The sequence below is a fragment of the Crinia signifera genome, chromosome 2, assembly GCF_055691185.1.
Source record: "Crinia signifera chromosome 2, ASM5569118v1, whole genome shotgun sequence".
In the NCBI taxonomy this organism is placed as follows: Eukaryota; Metazoa; Chordata; class Amphibia; order Anura; family Myobatrachidae; genus Crinia; species Crinia signifera.
The window spans coordinates 132,684,955-132,700,139 of NC_139218.1; the positions used below are offsets into that span (position 1 = coordinate 132,684,955).

General features: G+C 41.7%; 1 protein-coding gene across 1 annotated transcript in view; it reads left to right on the forward strand.

The window, feature by feature from the left end:
* Positions 1-15,185, forward strand: part of PLXNA2 (plexin A2) — a 308,762-nt gene that overhangs the window by 257,178 nt on the left and 36,399 nt on the right. The window contains exons 16-20 of the mRNA XM_083172831.1: positions 1,753-1,920; positions 7,257-7,350; positions 8,126-8,365; positions 9,327-9,470; positions 11,136-11,370. Coding sequence (XP_083028957.1) covers positions 1,753-1,920; positions 7,257-7,350; positions 8,126-8,365; positions 9,327-9,470; positions 11,136-11,370 — 881 coding nt within the window. The remainder of the gene's footprint in view (positions 1-1,752; positions 1,921-7,256; positions 7,351-8,125; positions 8,366-9,326; positions 9,471-11,135; positions 11,371-15,185) is intronic.

Here is a 15,185-nt window from a genome sequence, read left to right on the forward strand (position 1 = left end):
ATAAGCATGCTCCACATTTCCCTATATTTTTTCAAATAAAGACTACTCGGTGACATATCAAGTCTCAAGAATCCGCAGGAAGGGTAATTGTTGCATAAAAAAATTCATTGGCAATATCTGAGCCAGGAAAATGTACCTCTAGACATCAGCCCAATATATAAAACACGTCATTGTGATTCAGCCTCTCTCTCTCTCCTTTCTACCCTGTAACATTTATTTTATTGCTTGGTGAGCAGGTGCTCGGTTCTCACAATCTGTCGGAGTTCATTAAATACTGCCCCAAACGCACTGCTCCCATCACTGTGGCTGTAAGGTCACTCTCAGATCCTTTTATCTATTCTGTAATGTGTGCGGATGTGACACCCACACAAGGGACCGCAATAGGGAAGAATAGTAGCAGGTTAAGCGAGAATGGAAAAATGAGCAAAAAGTCAGCTTGGTATACTAGGTAGATTCAAAAGGAATAACTTAAAATGATGCATCCTAACAATGCAACATGTATGTATATATATATAAATATATATATATATATAATTAGAGATGTGCAGGCTCTGATTTACTCTGATTTCAAAGCAGGATCTTATTGGCTATCAATTGTCAAAAACTGTCATGTGATTTGGGATAGCCAATAGGATCCTGCTTTGAAATCAGAACCTGCACATCTCTAATATATATATATATATATATATATATATATATATATATATATATATATATATATATATATATATATATACTGGTACAATGGCGGCACTCAGACGGCTTGAGTATATATATTAACTAGAAACTAGGGTTTTCATGGGAGAAATGTCACATAATTAGCTTCTGTAACCAGAGCTGTCAGATTGTGTTCTGTCATACTGATTAAACCTTTGCAGTCCAAATGAATTTTGGCAATTCAAACAGTCTGGTTTATATGTTTAACCTAATAATAATTATTATTTATTTTTTATTCATAAATGGTCTACATTGAATGTTGAACGATGTTAATGTTCTTATTTTAAAGTGGCTCAGCATTGGATCGGCTACTAGCGCTAGGGCTGTTGAGCCTGACTAGATGCTGGACCTAAAAGGGTTAAACTTATCATTTATATATTGGAAGCACACTTTTACAGGAGCTGATTCACCTTTGCTCACAAGACTGTTTATTGTGGCTTTTAGGACTGCACATGCTCAATTGCCAAGCATGCACATCCACAGGCCATTCAGGAACTAGAACATCTATATCGCAACTACATTTCCTACTGAATAGGTGTAACTAATGGGGACACTCACACATAGGTTGTTTAGGGCGGGATGTATTAACATACATCGCCGCCCCTCGCCACGCCCCCACCGCGATGCCAGCGCATATGTACTAACATATGCGGCTGGCATCGCGGTGCGGTGACGGATCCCTCTGATTTCAGATGTGTCTCTTACAACAGAGATAGAGCTAGTGGAAGTGTGCAGTAATAATGATGACATATGAAGCCAAGTGGTTGCATAGGTGCACACAAATCTGTAACTGAGCAAATATACAAGTGTACTTGTGTCACACTTGTGTGCAACTTTGACATTTGAATGTGTATGCTTGATTTCAATACTTCAATACAAGCCAGCACAGCTTAGACCAAGTGCTCATGGTACTGTACTATGGGAACCTAGGGAAGAAGAAAAAATATACTCAAGTGATAAAAATAAAATAAAAATCATTGACAATAAATTTTTATTGAATGAGAAATGTAAATTGTCACTATGTTTTTATTGCAGGAGGTCTCTTAATGAAATAGTTTGCGTGTCAGCTCCTTCAACACACGGCCTAGGCCCAGTCCATGTATCAGTCAGCGTGGACAGGGCCCAGCTAGAGAGCAGCCTGCAGTTTGAGTACATCGATGACCCCAAGGTGCTGCGCATTGAACCTGAATGGAGCATTGCCAGGTAGGAAACTAAGGTTATTAAATATGGCGTAGGTGTCAGTAGTAGGGAGGATAAAGTGAATTGTCATTCCCGTCAGTAGACCAGCCTGTCACATACTGTACGTCTCTATTTCACATGTGTTGTATCCTCTGACAAGATGAGTGGCAGTAGCTTTTGTACATGAGTGTTGGTGTTCTCTTCTGTGCTGACATGCAAGTACATGTAATGTAGCTGTTCATGTTAAATATAGGGGAAATGCATTGTTCCCTGTAGCTAACAAGCATTACATGCAATGTACTATTAGCTTTTAGCTAAAAGCATGTTAAAAGAGTTAACATTGTGTGTTTGAGGTACACCACGGGCCCGCAGAATTTATTTGTAATTAGTTTATTTTACAAACCCAAGAAGCTAAGTAGGTGCTAAATTTATAAAGCATCACAAACTGTTTGGACTGAAACCAAATGTCACTGTAAGTGCAACAATAAAGCAAAGATGTTGGCTATTAACAGAAGAAGGAACTTGCTGCACTTCTTCATCTCTACAACCGGGCACAATTATTAATTTAGGATGCGGCAATATGTCACGTCGCCAGCCAGGTTACGTTGTCAATATAGACTTTAGGTGTTTTCTGAGAGTCACAATAAAACTCTGTATTCCTTCCCAAGTTTATACAACTTTTAAACTTTGGTTGATAAAAACGTCCATGGTGTACTGTATTTATGCTCTGATGACTACAGATACATATATGAATACAAACATGTTGACAAACTAAAATGAATACAAGTAATAACTGTAGAAAATGAATGCCATCCTATAGTCCAGGGATGGGGAACCAGGATGCCCTGCTACAGTTTTGCTATTTGGCCATGCTAAAACTGTTGCAGGGCATGCTGAGATATGTAGTTCAACAACAGCTGGAGGGCCAAAGGTTCCCCATCCCTGCTATAGTCAACCACTATAGAATGGCAATACAGTAGCCTACAGTAACATGCAGTTCCACATATATAGGGGTCTACTTACACAGCCATGGAGTGAGATGCAATAACAGCCAATCAACTGCTAACTGTCCTGTTACAGGCAGCATCTGAAAAATGACAGGAGCTGGTTGGCTGGTACTTTATCTCCACTTGATATCTCCATGGCTTTGTAGACCCCATTGACTGGTGATGACGAATTGTCACTTATGACGCTGTATTGCCTGTTGGCTTTATGTGTACTGTCTAGGGAAGCCTGTAGAATTGTTACATGATGTTGTACATAGATGCATGATGTCATACATAGAAGTAAGCCACGATCTCTTATAGAATGGTCATCTATGGTCATATATAATCCATGTTCATGCAGGATAGTATCTTGTGTGCATTAATGTACTCTCATTACAATATCTGGCTGTGTAAATAAGAAAGAGAAAGGGGGATGTTTCTCCCCTGGCATCATGTAGCCTTAACCCAGGGGAATTTGCAATTACATTGTGACCTTTAAATTGCAAACAACCGCCTGTAGAAGACTCACGGCAGTACTGTATATGTGTGGTCCCAGAGTCTTCTCAGTGATACGCCAAAATGATGTCATAAGATACAATCTGCTCCCTCTATGTTTACATAGGTAAAAAATGTATTATACTGTAAATGTATTATTCACATACTCCATTGACAGACCCTTTCATTGACGTTTTTATTGCCACAATAGGCTGTAATGCATTTTGATGCTAGGAAAGGATTTATGTTCATAGGAAAGCTACAGTACAAATCAAAAGTATTGGATTCCAATAGGCAATCAGTGAAATTAGCATATATGGCTCGAGGACCCTGGGAACACCTGGGAAAATGATGGGTCACTCATAGTGAAAGCTCTTCTGTATAACTAATAACATGGACGATTGGTAAGGGTCTTGTAATATATATTTGGACTGTGCTTATTGCCTTTATCTATGGGCAGCATGACTGCCAGAGGAGACCTCAGTGACTTTGATAGGTGGGTAATTGTCATCAGGAGCTTCCATGACCAATACAGCTTACATTGTGAATGCATCAATAGCATCAGTCATGTTAGCATGGTACTCTGATGGATACCTTCTCCAGCAAAGTGGAACACATACTCCAGGGTCATGATATCCGCACACTCAATAAACATTCACGACAGAACAGCTAAATAACTAAAGATCAATAGCTGCAAATATCAGCTTCTGGTGCAAGCAATTTCATTAAGCATTGCATGATGAGAACTGCACACAGATGGATATTCTAGTCATAAGCCGCTCATCACACCTGACAATGCATATTTTCACAGTATCCAATTAGAGCACGTTTTTATCGGCTAAAAAACGGTGATCACACAAAAAACACATGGGATCCGGAATAAGTTCCCAATCCCATGTGTTAGCGTACCTCTTATTGGGGATTATGGTTGGCATGCATAAGGCAAGGGATGCATAATACCCGATAAATGCTGGTATCAGGGGGTTAAATACGCCCACCCTGGGGCTAATAGAATAGCCCCTGTCTCAACCTGTTTGCATCTATAAAGTGCAGCTGCTAATAGGATCATGCAGACACATGGTGGCCTAAACCTCTGTCCACTACTTTTATCTTCTTTCTATTGGTAAAAAAAGGTGTGCATGGGAGTTTTCAATATTCATGACAGTAGTTTACTCTGGCATTGTTACTCTGGCGTTGTTACTCTGGCATTGTTACTCTGGCATTGTTACTCTGGCATTTTTACTCTGCCAATGTTACTTTATAGAAGTGGATATGTTTCATATAGCAACCAGTCTAGTTAGTATCTTGTAAAAAATTATATTTTTCATTGGATACTATCGGCACCATCCCCATTTCTATATAACCTTCATTTTTTTAAATATATACTACTTGGTGTATAATAAAATACTATGCAGCAATAAAGCATTGCACATAAACATTAGCATGTAACAGTATTTCATTTAAAAAAACATTGACGTCTGAGGGGGGTATTTTCTTAAGTGACTAGTCGAAAAACTGCACTTGTTTCGCAGTTTTAGGTCAAATTTAAATTGAACTTATTTGATTAGTTGAAAAAACGGAATGGTCAAAAAACACATGGTTTGCCAATTTATTTCACGATGCACGTGCTGTTGCTAAAATTACAGGCTTTTTCGCCCTTTTGTTTTTGTTACATTTCTCCCATGCCACTTTGATACAAATAAAAGTGGATTGGCATTGTCAAGAGTAAAAAAAAACAGGCAAAATTGCCCACAATTGAATACTTAAGTAATTTTTTTTTCCAGCTAGCTGAAAAAATGTCTGAAATGCAAACCCAAAAGCATTTTTAAGCATAGATGTATTTACTTTTCTTTTGTATGACGTTTTATCACAGTCACAAAATGTCATTATCACAATCATGACAAAAAGTACTTACATGACTCATTCTTCCGATGGAAGATAAGAAATCCAGACAGGAAAAGTACATCATTTTTTTCTGGGCTCATATCAAATGGTTTTCAGTAATGGAAACAGAGGTCACCGTATAACATAAAACCTATACAAGCATGATATTACTTTATAGAATGTAAGTGAACTGGACATGTTATTCAAGCTAATACGATCTGATTGTGTCTTCACTTTTGTGTATCTGTATGAGTAAATCAAGTTAATGGCTTCATAAAGTGTACAAATAAGTATCAGTAAATATATATTCTCATGTCAAAATTATATTGATCTTAAGTGTTCTTACCATTGATTTGGACCAGCAATAATATGGATCTGAAGCTACAGTGCCATTATTCTGCACAGTAATTCTATTGATTTGTATGAAGTCCTACATGAATAGGTCTGGACGCCTATTGTTATATATTGATGCTACTATTGACATGTTATCTTGTAATAATAGGGTTATACCATGTAACAGACCCCTTATTTTATAGTATTTTTATGTTGAAAGAAATCTGTCAAACAATATAAGTATGTATGGCAGAATTGTGATGTTTTTCCTTTATGTGGATGACAATGACATATTCTGGGTCGTATTTTTTTATTAAATCTTAAACATGTCCTTTGATTTTAAATTGCCCAATGTTACTTCCATTGTGTTCACTGCAGTATATTATATTATTGCATTTAATTGCAGACTTCCAAAAGAAGAGTACAATTCAATAGATTTGTAACATAGTAAATTCTATTTTTCATGTCCTGAAAGTTAGCTGTTAATGTTCCATGTGTACATAATCTTCTCATACAAGTCTGCCTGGCCATTTTTACTTGGTACACTATAGGATGTCCTACTTACAGAGACCTGGGCTAATTGAATTTATGATAACGATGTTTAATTTAACATTAATTGCTTAAAGAGTTCTTAAAAATAGGTTTACTGAGAAGGTGGTTTTGGGATTGGTAACCCAAGAATAGACACAAAGCTGCAGTGTAGGGTGAAGGGTGAATTCTCACATTTCTTACTTGTATAACACTCTTAGGGGCAGATTCAGTTGGGGGGGGGGGGGGGGTTGGGGGGCATGACATGTTTAATTAGTTTGTAACGACTCACAATTCAAAGCGGTGTTCAAAACTGGGCATGAGGTAAGCAAGGTTTTTTACCTCGCTGGACCTTACGCCCAGTTTAATTCCCCGTTTAAGTCATTACATTAATAGGTCGGAAATTAAAAGAATGACCCTAAGATTGTATAGGGGTGTACAATGTAGCTGAACTATAAAGTGTCCCTTGCAATGACGTTGCCAAATGAATCTGTCACACTACATGCTCATGTAAGAAAGCAGCATGTAATGACAGAGGGGCAGATGTATCAAGCTTCAAAAAGTGATAAGGTGGAGAATGATAAACAACCAGCCAATCAGCTTCTACCTCATTTTTCAAACCCAGGCTGTAACATAGGAGGTAGGAGCTGATTGGCTGGCTGTTTATCACTCTCCAATTATATAACTTTTTGAAGCTTGATACTTAAGGCCCAGGATCACCTTTGCCACATCCAGGTTGCCATATTGGAAAGACATGGCCGTTCAGAGTGGTAAAAAATCCTGTTCACAATATGGACCTTTATAGCAGCCCTGATAATTTACAGATTTTCCCCTTCTGTTTTGTAGTAGGAATACACAATTGGCAAGACTTCAATTATTGTTGTGAACCGTAATCTGTGCGTGACCAGCATTAGCGTATACATGCATATGTTCAGATCACCAGTTTTATAGGATAAGACTTTATTCTCCTTACTAAAGCAACTAGTAACCAGCAATGACTGTCGTGGCTCATGCTTGCTGAACATAATGCAGTTTGCTGTTACTGGGCTGAGATGATGTCTCCTCATTGTTTGCTTCTTGAGGTAAACACATGAAACAGCACTTATCTAAATTTGCTGGTTTTGTCATTCACAGCGGGCACACTTCACTAACTGTCACTGGCACCAACCTGGACATCATACAGGAACCAAGAATCCGAGTGAAGTACAACGGGAAGGAATCTGTGAATGTACGTCACTTGTAGGAAGATAACGGTTTCCTTTGGCAAAATAGTTTTGTTTTCCTTTTTAAGTATAGATAAAAGTATAATCAAAATATGATTTTAAAGCTGAAAGGGGGATAAAGGATTTCTGGAATCATATTTTTTGATTACTGAAATTGTCCTTCTGCGTTCATAGATTATGACCATTGCTTATGTACTGCAGGATAAAGTAGCACCATCTGCTGGTGATCGGCAGTATTGAGCTGGAATGAAATAATATTGAAACCTTCCTTAGTAGATTGTACAGTATTATGCATAGTATGTGCATTAAGAGCATGCAGATACAGAATATTCAGCCAAAATTAAACAAGCAACCAAAATAAAAGTAATATGTCAATATATAAGCTGGACATCAGGGCAGTGGTATACAGCATGTGTGCCCCAGCTTTTGTGGAACTACACCTCCTAGCACGATACCCTGTCAAGGTTGTACTATTAGGGCATGCTAAAAGTGGCAGAGCACGCTGGGATGTGTAGTTCCACAGCATCTGGTGGGCCACCATTTAAATAACTCTGCAATAGGAGGCTGGGTATCTGAAATTTGGTGGTTGCTTGGAGACAAAATATACTGAGCATTCATTATGTTAGGACATTTAAGAGTTAATTGTAAGAATCGTAATGTGCAGCTTTACATTTCTGAATTAAAAACTACCATGTCATATACTTTAAATGCAACCCTTATATTTCTATTTAACAACTGCTCATTCAGGACATGATAGTATTGCTGTCTTCCTCTGATCAGGTGTGCAAGGTTGTAAATGCAACCTGTCTGACCTGCTGGGCTCCCGCTCTTACACCAGAGTATCGTCCTGGACTGGATGCTGTGGAGAGGCCAGATGAGTTTGGCTTCATCTTCAATAATGTGCAATCACTACTCATTTTCAATAACACCAAATTCATCTATTACCCCAACCCAACCTTTGAAGTACTCAGCACCACGGGCATCCTCGAGCAGAAACCTGGTTCTCCCATAATATTAAAGGTAAGAGAACGTCCGGATGGAAACCGAACACAACGTACAAATAATGTAAAAATGTGACATTAATACCAACTACATTTATCTGGCCTGCATGTTGCTGTAAAGATTGAGGGTCAGATGCACTAAGCTTGAGCAGTGATAAAATGGTGATAAACAGCCAACCAATCAGCTCCTGTCTGACATTTTTCAAACACAGTCTGTGACATTGCAGGTAGGAGCTGATTGGCTGGCTGTTTATCACTCTCCATTTTATCACTTTTCATGCTTAGTGCATCTGGCCCAAAGTAAGCAAACTGTGTGTTTCATACATGTGGTTATATTTCTATGTAACAGGTTATCTGGCCCAATACTAAATGTTACAGGTGTGATTCAGCAGTTCAGTAAGAGATATTACGATGGCAAGTTATGTACACTACAGCTCTCAATCTTATATTTGATGAGTAATAATGCTGCATCCAATTGACCAATTTTGTTCCAATGCTAATTTCTGTTAGTGATGGCAAAATACAGTGGTGAGCACTTGATTAAAAGGGTGTTTCAGCATGTGTAAAAAAAAAAAAAAAAAACAATATGAAAAAAAATATTATAACTCTCATTTGAGTTTCATGATCTAAATCACAGGTTCTCAAAGTCGGTCCTCGGGACCCCACACAGTGCATGTTTTGCAGGTCACCTCACAGAAACACAGGTGAAATAATTAGCTCTGCCTGTGGATCATTTAAAATGTGTCAGTGAGTAATGAGTGCACCTGGAAAACGTGACCTGGAAAACTTGAACTGTTTGGACTGATGACCGAGTTTGAAAACCACTGATTTAAATAAAACATTTCTTCCTGAGGCCTTGTGCTTCGTATGGTCTTGGAACTCCTCTGTGGTGTTTAACATTCTTGTATTTAACAGAATCTTAAGCTTACTCAGCTGCTTCATTATACTCCAGGAATAATATGCCATTATTGTCTGTGCAGGGGAGAAATCTGTGCCCACCTGCCCCAGGTGGGGTGAAGCTGAATTACACAGTTCTGATAGGGGAAACGCCATGCACGGCCACTGTCTCCGAGACACAACTGCTTTGTGAGTCCCCTAACCTGACCGGACAGCACAAAGTGACTGTAAGTCTGTTCCCGCTACATCTTCATACTTGGCCAACTGAATAATTGAGTATACAGTATCTCAGTGTAAATGTTCTTTTTCTTCTTTCAAGTAATATGTATTTACATGTTTTACATGCTCTGCTCAGGGTTACCAATTATTGAAAATATGTTTTAGTTATAATGTAAATCCACTTTGGGACTTAATAAACAACATACATTTAGATCAAGTTGCTTTAATGCTCTGTAATGCACCAATCAGGTTTTGACTGTTTACCTTAATTGTAATGTCAAAAATGAGAGCGAGCATCTGACACTGATTTGTTGCTATGGGTTACATGTGCTCACATTGCACAAATTGTGTACAGTATGTAATGAAACATAAAAGCAGGATTATCTTCTATGTTTACATTTTTAATCAGACAATAGTCAAATAGTCTATTAATCCATGTTTATAGGTTTCCTGAATTACAGCCTCAGGTCTTTGTAAACAATGAGGTCATTTAAAAAAAAAATCTATATATTTTCTCTATTAAAGCATATTGCATATTGCAACAAACACATCTAACATCATGTCCATTAATAAAAAAAAATAGAAAGTAACCAGTGCAGTAACCACTTAATACATTTCATTGAAAAGTTGAATCATATTAAAATTAAGAATTATGGATTCCACAGAAAATCACCTACCATTATTGGCCTGATTCATTACCATTATGGGCCTGATACATTACCATTATGGACCTGAATTAGATGTTGGTGATGTGTGCCCTGCACCGAAAAGTACCAGTTATGAATATTTTGTGCATACACAGGGCATATTCTGCGCATGCACGTACGGGTCCTGCAACACAGACTGACTGGCATCAACATCAAATGTCCATAGTTTGATGGAGATTCCCAGCCTATGCAACTGGCGGCTTGTGTAGTACTGTGAGTGCCACAAGCCACCTGATGGTGTGTGAGTGATCCAATGCTGTTTCCTAGGACACAGATCAGATTACTCCTGCTGCCTTACCATACAGCACGTTCACTGCTGCTTCCAAGAAAGCAACAGTGGTAGCACCTCCATCAACATCTGAATAACTCGCTATATGACGCAAGAAAGCATACTCAGAGTCACTTCAAAACTAGAGCAAACCCTGCAATTATTTAGACGATAAACCCAAAAGATCAAATTCATTACAAGGGTGATTTTGTATGTGTCGATTTTTATTGTCATTACCCTATCAGACCAAAACTAGCAGCAAAGCTTTATTTATTTACGGGGTGTTTCCAGTTCCATGAAGTGGGTGCGTACCTGGAAATGCACTTGGCAGACAAGAAAGGTCACATAAAGGAGCATTACAGCTCTGCATATTTTGCAGTGTGTTGAGCCATTAGTTATTTCCTATCAATTGTTTGCCTGTGTCACAGGTTGTGAGTAAAGTTTTTCTTGTTCTGTAACATATTCTTCCAAGTCTCAGACCTTGCTGACAGTCGTCTAGATAAAATGAATGATGGATTTCTGGGTGTAAGTCACTTTGGCTGTTAAATCAAGTTACTGTACATAGATAAAGAAATTGCTAGAGGTCCGTAACACAGTTGAAAAATTTTATAAACCATTTAAAGTTTTTCAACTTTGTAAGATAAATATAAATATCTATCCATTCCACTTCTCTCAGAACATTCTCTGTTTTCTGATAGGTCCGCGTTGGAGGCATGGTCTTCTCTCCAGGTTCCGTGAACGTGATTTCAGACAGCCTCTTGACACTTCCCGCCATTGTCAGCATAGCTGCTGGTGGAAGCCTTCTCCTTATCATTGTCATTATCGTGCTAATTGCTTACAAACGCAAGTCCCGAGAGAACGATCTCACGCTAAAGCGGCTGCAGATGCAGATGGACAACCTGGAGTCTAGAGTAGCCCTTGAGTGCAAAGAGGGTAAGTACTTGTCTCATCATTAGAGATGGCCACCATATGCTTAAGCATTTCAGAAAATTTTAGTCAACATCATAATTGTTCTCAGTCCTGCTCACACCACACAGCACAATGATGTGGTCAGCATCCTAGCATTTATCATAGAATATACAGTACTAAATTCTGCTAAATGTAGATGTTCAATGGCAGCACAGAATGGCTTTGTACTGTATTGTTAGAACTTAGCACCTATATAAATTGGCCTGTTCCACTGCAAAGCTCAATTCTTGCAAAGTTTCTCAGCAATTTGTTCTTCTCTAGATATTGCAAACACTTTGGAAAATTAATAAAAATACAAACAGGAGCATGTGTGTCAACAAGGGTCATAGGTTCATGTTTTCTCTAGTATGGAAAGTGAGTTTACGTCTCAACGTTTAATGCATTATTGATTTTGTTCCTGCGGGTTGGATCACTGTATTAAATTTGTCTTCTTTTGTTTTTGCACATGTTCTGTAGACTTGAACAACAATCGAGCTTGTAAAAGGGTTTTTGTTTCAGCAGCTGGTCCCCGGTTTGGGATGTGCATAGATTGTAGTTACTGGACACAGAGCAAGTGGATAAAGAGCTGCCATCTGCTGTCTGTATCTTTAACTAGAAGAACGATAGCTGACCTATTACCAATATATTTTGGGCAAGGGTTAAACAAAGATGGCAGTCTGATTTGAAGTTCTATTATAATTACATTTCATTGCACCCTGAATGCTTAATGTGCAGGAATGTCTGCAGTATGTTTGCTCTTGGCTGCCTCATAGGTATATTTAGCAGCTGTGTCAATTGTCACTCATCCAAGATTTACCTTCTCAGCATATTTGCATGTATATCAGTGTACTGAAAAGGGAAATCATAAACTACATCTGATTCAAAATGTTCTTTTCTCTGTCCAGAATATCTCCTATATATTTGGCTACATCTGTCACTCAAAGTGGGTGTCTGTGTCTATAACGCTCTGTTCCTGGACTTTCCTCTTAATGTGTGATTGCCTTCATCTGTGCTGAACACCTTTCTGAGAAATTAACCTGTTTAAAACAGGTGATGGCAATCATACATTAAGGGGAAGTCTAGAAACAGAGCATTGTGTCCCTCCTGGAGAGGGTCATGTTGGGAGGTACTGTATGTGACAGAGAACCAGCCCAGTGAGCCCACAGACAGTGCCAGACACCTACTGCCTTCCCATGTTGCCCAGCACTGCTACTCCACAGCCACCAGGTGAGCGCCCCCCTCCCGCGATTTGCGGCAAAACCTCCCCCCCGCGCGCCCCCCCTCCCGCGATTCGCGGCAAAAACACCCGCTCCCCCGCGACCCCCCCTACCGCGATTTGCAGCAAAAACACCCCCGCGACCCCCCCTCCCGCGATTCGCTGCAAAAAGACCCCCCCCACGACCCCTCCCGCAATTCGCGGCATAACCACCACCCCGCGACCCCCCCTCCCGCGAATCGCGGCAAACCCTCCCCCGTGACCCCCCCCCCGATTCGCGGAAAAAACACCCCCCCCGCGACCTCCCTCCCGCGATTCGCGGCAAAAAGAACCCCCCCCGCGACCCCCCCTTGCACGATTGGCGGCACCCCCCCTGCGACCCCCCTCCCGCGATTCGCGGCACCCCCACCCCCGCAATTCGCAGCAGCCCCAGGATTAAATGGCACATGCAAAACACTGACATGGCTATGGTCGACAATGAAAAAGGTTGACATGAGTTTTTAAAGATTTATTTTTAATTTTTTTAATTTTTTCATATTCATTGTCATGTGTCGACATGGACACCAATGAAGTGGCACACTTATGTCAACATTTACATGTGTTGACCTTTCTGTGTTGATTTTTTTCTTGTGGCGATTCGCGTCACACCCCCCGCAACCCCCCCTCCGGCGATTCGCGCGACCCCCCCCCCTCCCGCAATTCACGGCAACCCCCCACCGGAAACCCCCATGAACCCCGCTCTCCCGCGAATCGCGGCACCCACCCCCCGCAACCCCCCCCCTCCCGCAAATCGCGGCACCCCCCGCTATTCGCGGCAGCCCCAGGATTAAATGGCACATGCAAAACACTGGCACGGCTATGGTCGACAATGAAAAAGGTTGACATGAGTTTTTGAAGATTTATTTCATTTTTTGAATGTTTTCATATTCATTGTCATGTGTCAACATGGACACCAATGAAGTGGCACACTTATGTCAACATTTACATGTGTTGACCTTTCTGTGTTGATTTTTTCTTGTGGCGATTCGCGTCACACCCCCCCGCAACCCCCCCTCCCGCGATTCGCGGCACCCCCCGTGACCCCCCACCTCCCGCAATTCGCGGCAACCCCCCACCGGAACCCCTGTGAACCCCGCCCTCCCGCGATTCGCGGCACCCAACCCCGCGACCCCCCCCTCCCGCAATTAGCGGCACCCCCCGTGATTCGCGGCAGCTCCAGAATTAAATTGCACATGGAAAACACTGACATGGCTATGGTCGACAATGAAAAAGGTTGACATGAGTTTTTGAAGGTTTTTTTATCATTTTTTGAATGTTTTCATATTCATTCTCATGTGTCGACATGGACACCAATGAAGTGCCACACTTATGTCAACATTTACATGTGTTGACCTTTCTGTGTTGATTTTTTCTTGTGGCGATTTGCGTCACACCCCCCCCCCCCACAACCCCCACTCCCGCGATTCACGGCACACACACACCTCCCCCGCGATTCTCGGCACCCCACCCCGTGACCCCCCCTCCCGTGATTCATGGCACACCCCCGCGACCCCCCCTCCCATGAGACGCCGCAACCCCCGCCCCGTAACCCCCCCTCCCGCGATTCGCGGAACCCACCCCCGCGACCCCCCCTCCCGCAATTCGCGGCACCCCCCACGATTCGCGGCAGCTCCACAATTAAATTGCACATGGAAAACACTGACATGGCTATGGTCGACAATGAAAAAGGTTGACATGGGTTTTTGAAGTTTTTTTTTTCATTTTTTGAATGTTTTCATATTCATTCTCATGTGTCGACATTGACACCAATGAAGTGCCACACTTATGTCAACATTTACATGTGTTGACCTTTCTGTGTTGATTTTTTCTTGTGGCGATTCGCGTCACACCCCCCCGCAACCCCCCCTCCCGCGATTCGCGGCACCCCCCGTGACCCCCCACCTCCCGCAATTCGCGGCAACCCCCCACCGGAACCCCTGTGAACCCCGCCCTCCCGCGATTCGCGGCACCCAACCCCGCGACCCCCCCCTCCCGCAATTAGCGGCACCCCCCGTGATTCGCGGCAGCTCCAGAATTAAATTGCACATGGAAAACACTGACATGGCTATGGTCGACAATGAAAAAGGTTGACATGAGTTTTTGAAGGTTTTTTTATCATTTTTTGAATGTTTTCATATTCATTCTCATGTGTCGACATGGACACCAATGAAGTGCCACACTTATGTCAACATTTACATGTGTTGACCTTTCTGTGTTGATTTTTTCTTGTGGCGATTTGCGTCACCCCCCCCCCCCCCCACAACCCCCACTCCCGCGATTCACGGCACACACACACCTCCCCCGCGATTCTCGGCACCCCACCCCGTGACCCCCCCTCCCGTGATTCATGGCACACCCCCGCGACCCCCCCTCCCATGAGACGCCGCAACCCCCGCCCCGTAACCCCCCCTCCCGCGATTCGCGGAACCCACCCCCGCGACCCCCCCTCCCGCAATTCGCGGCACCCCCCACGATTCGCGGCAGCTCCACAATTAAATTGCACATGGAAAACACTGACATGGCTATGGTCGACAATGAAAAAGGT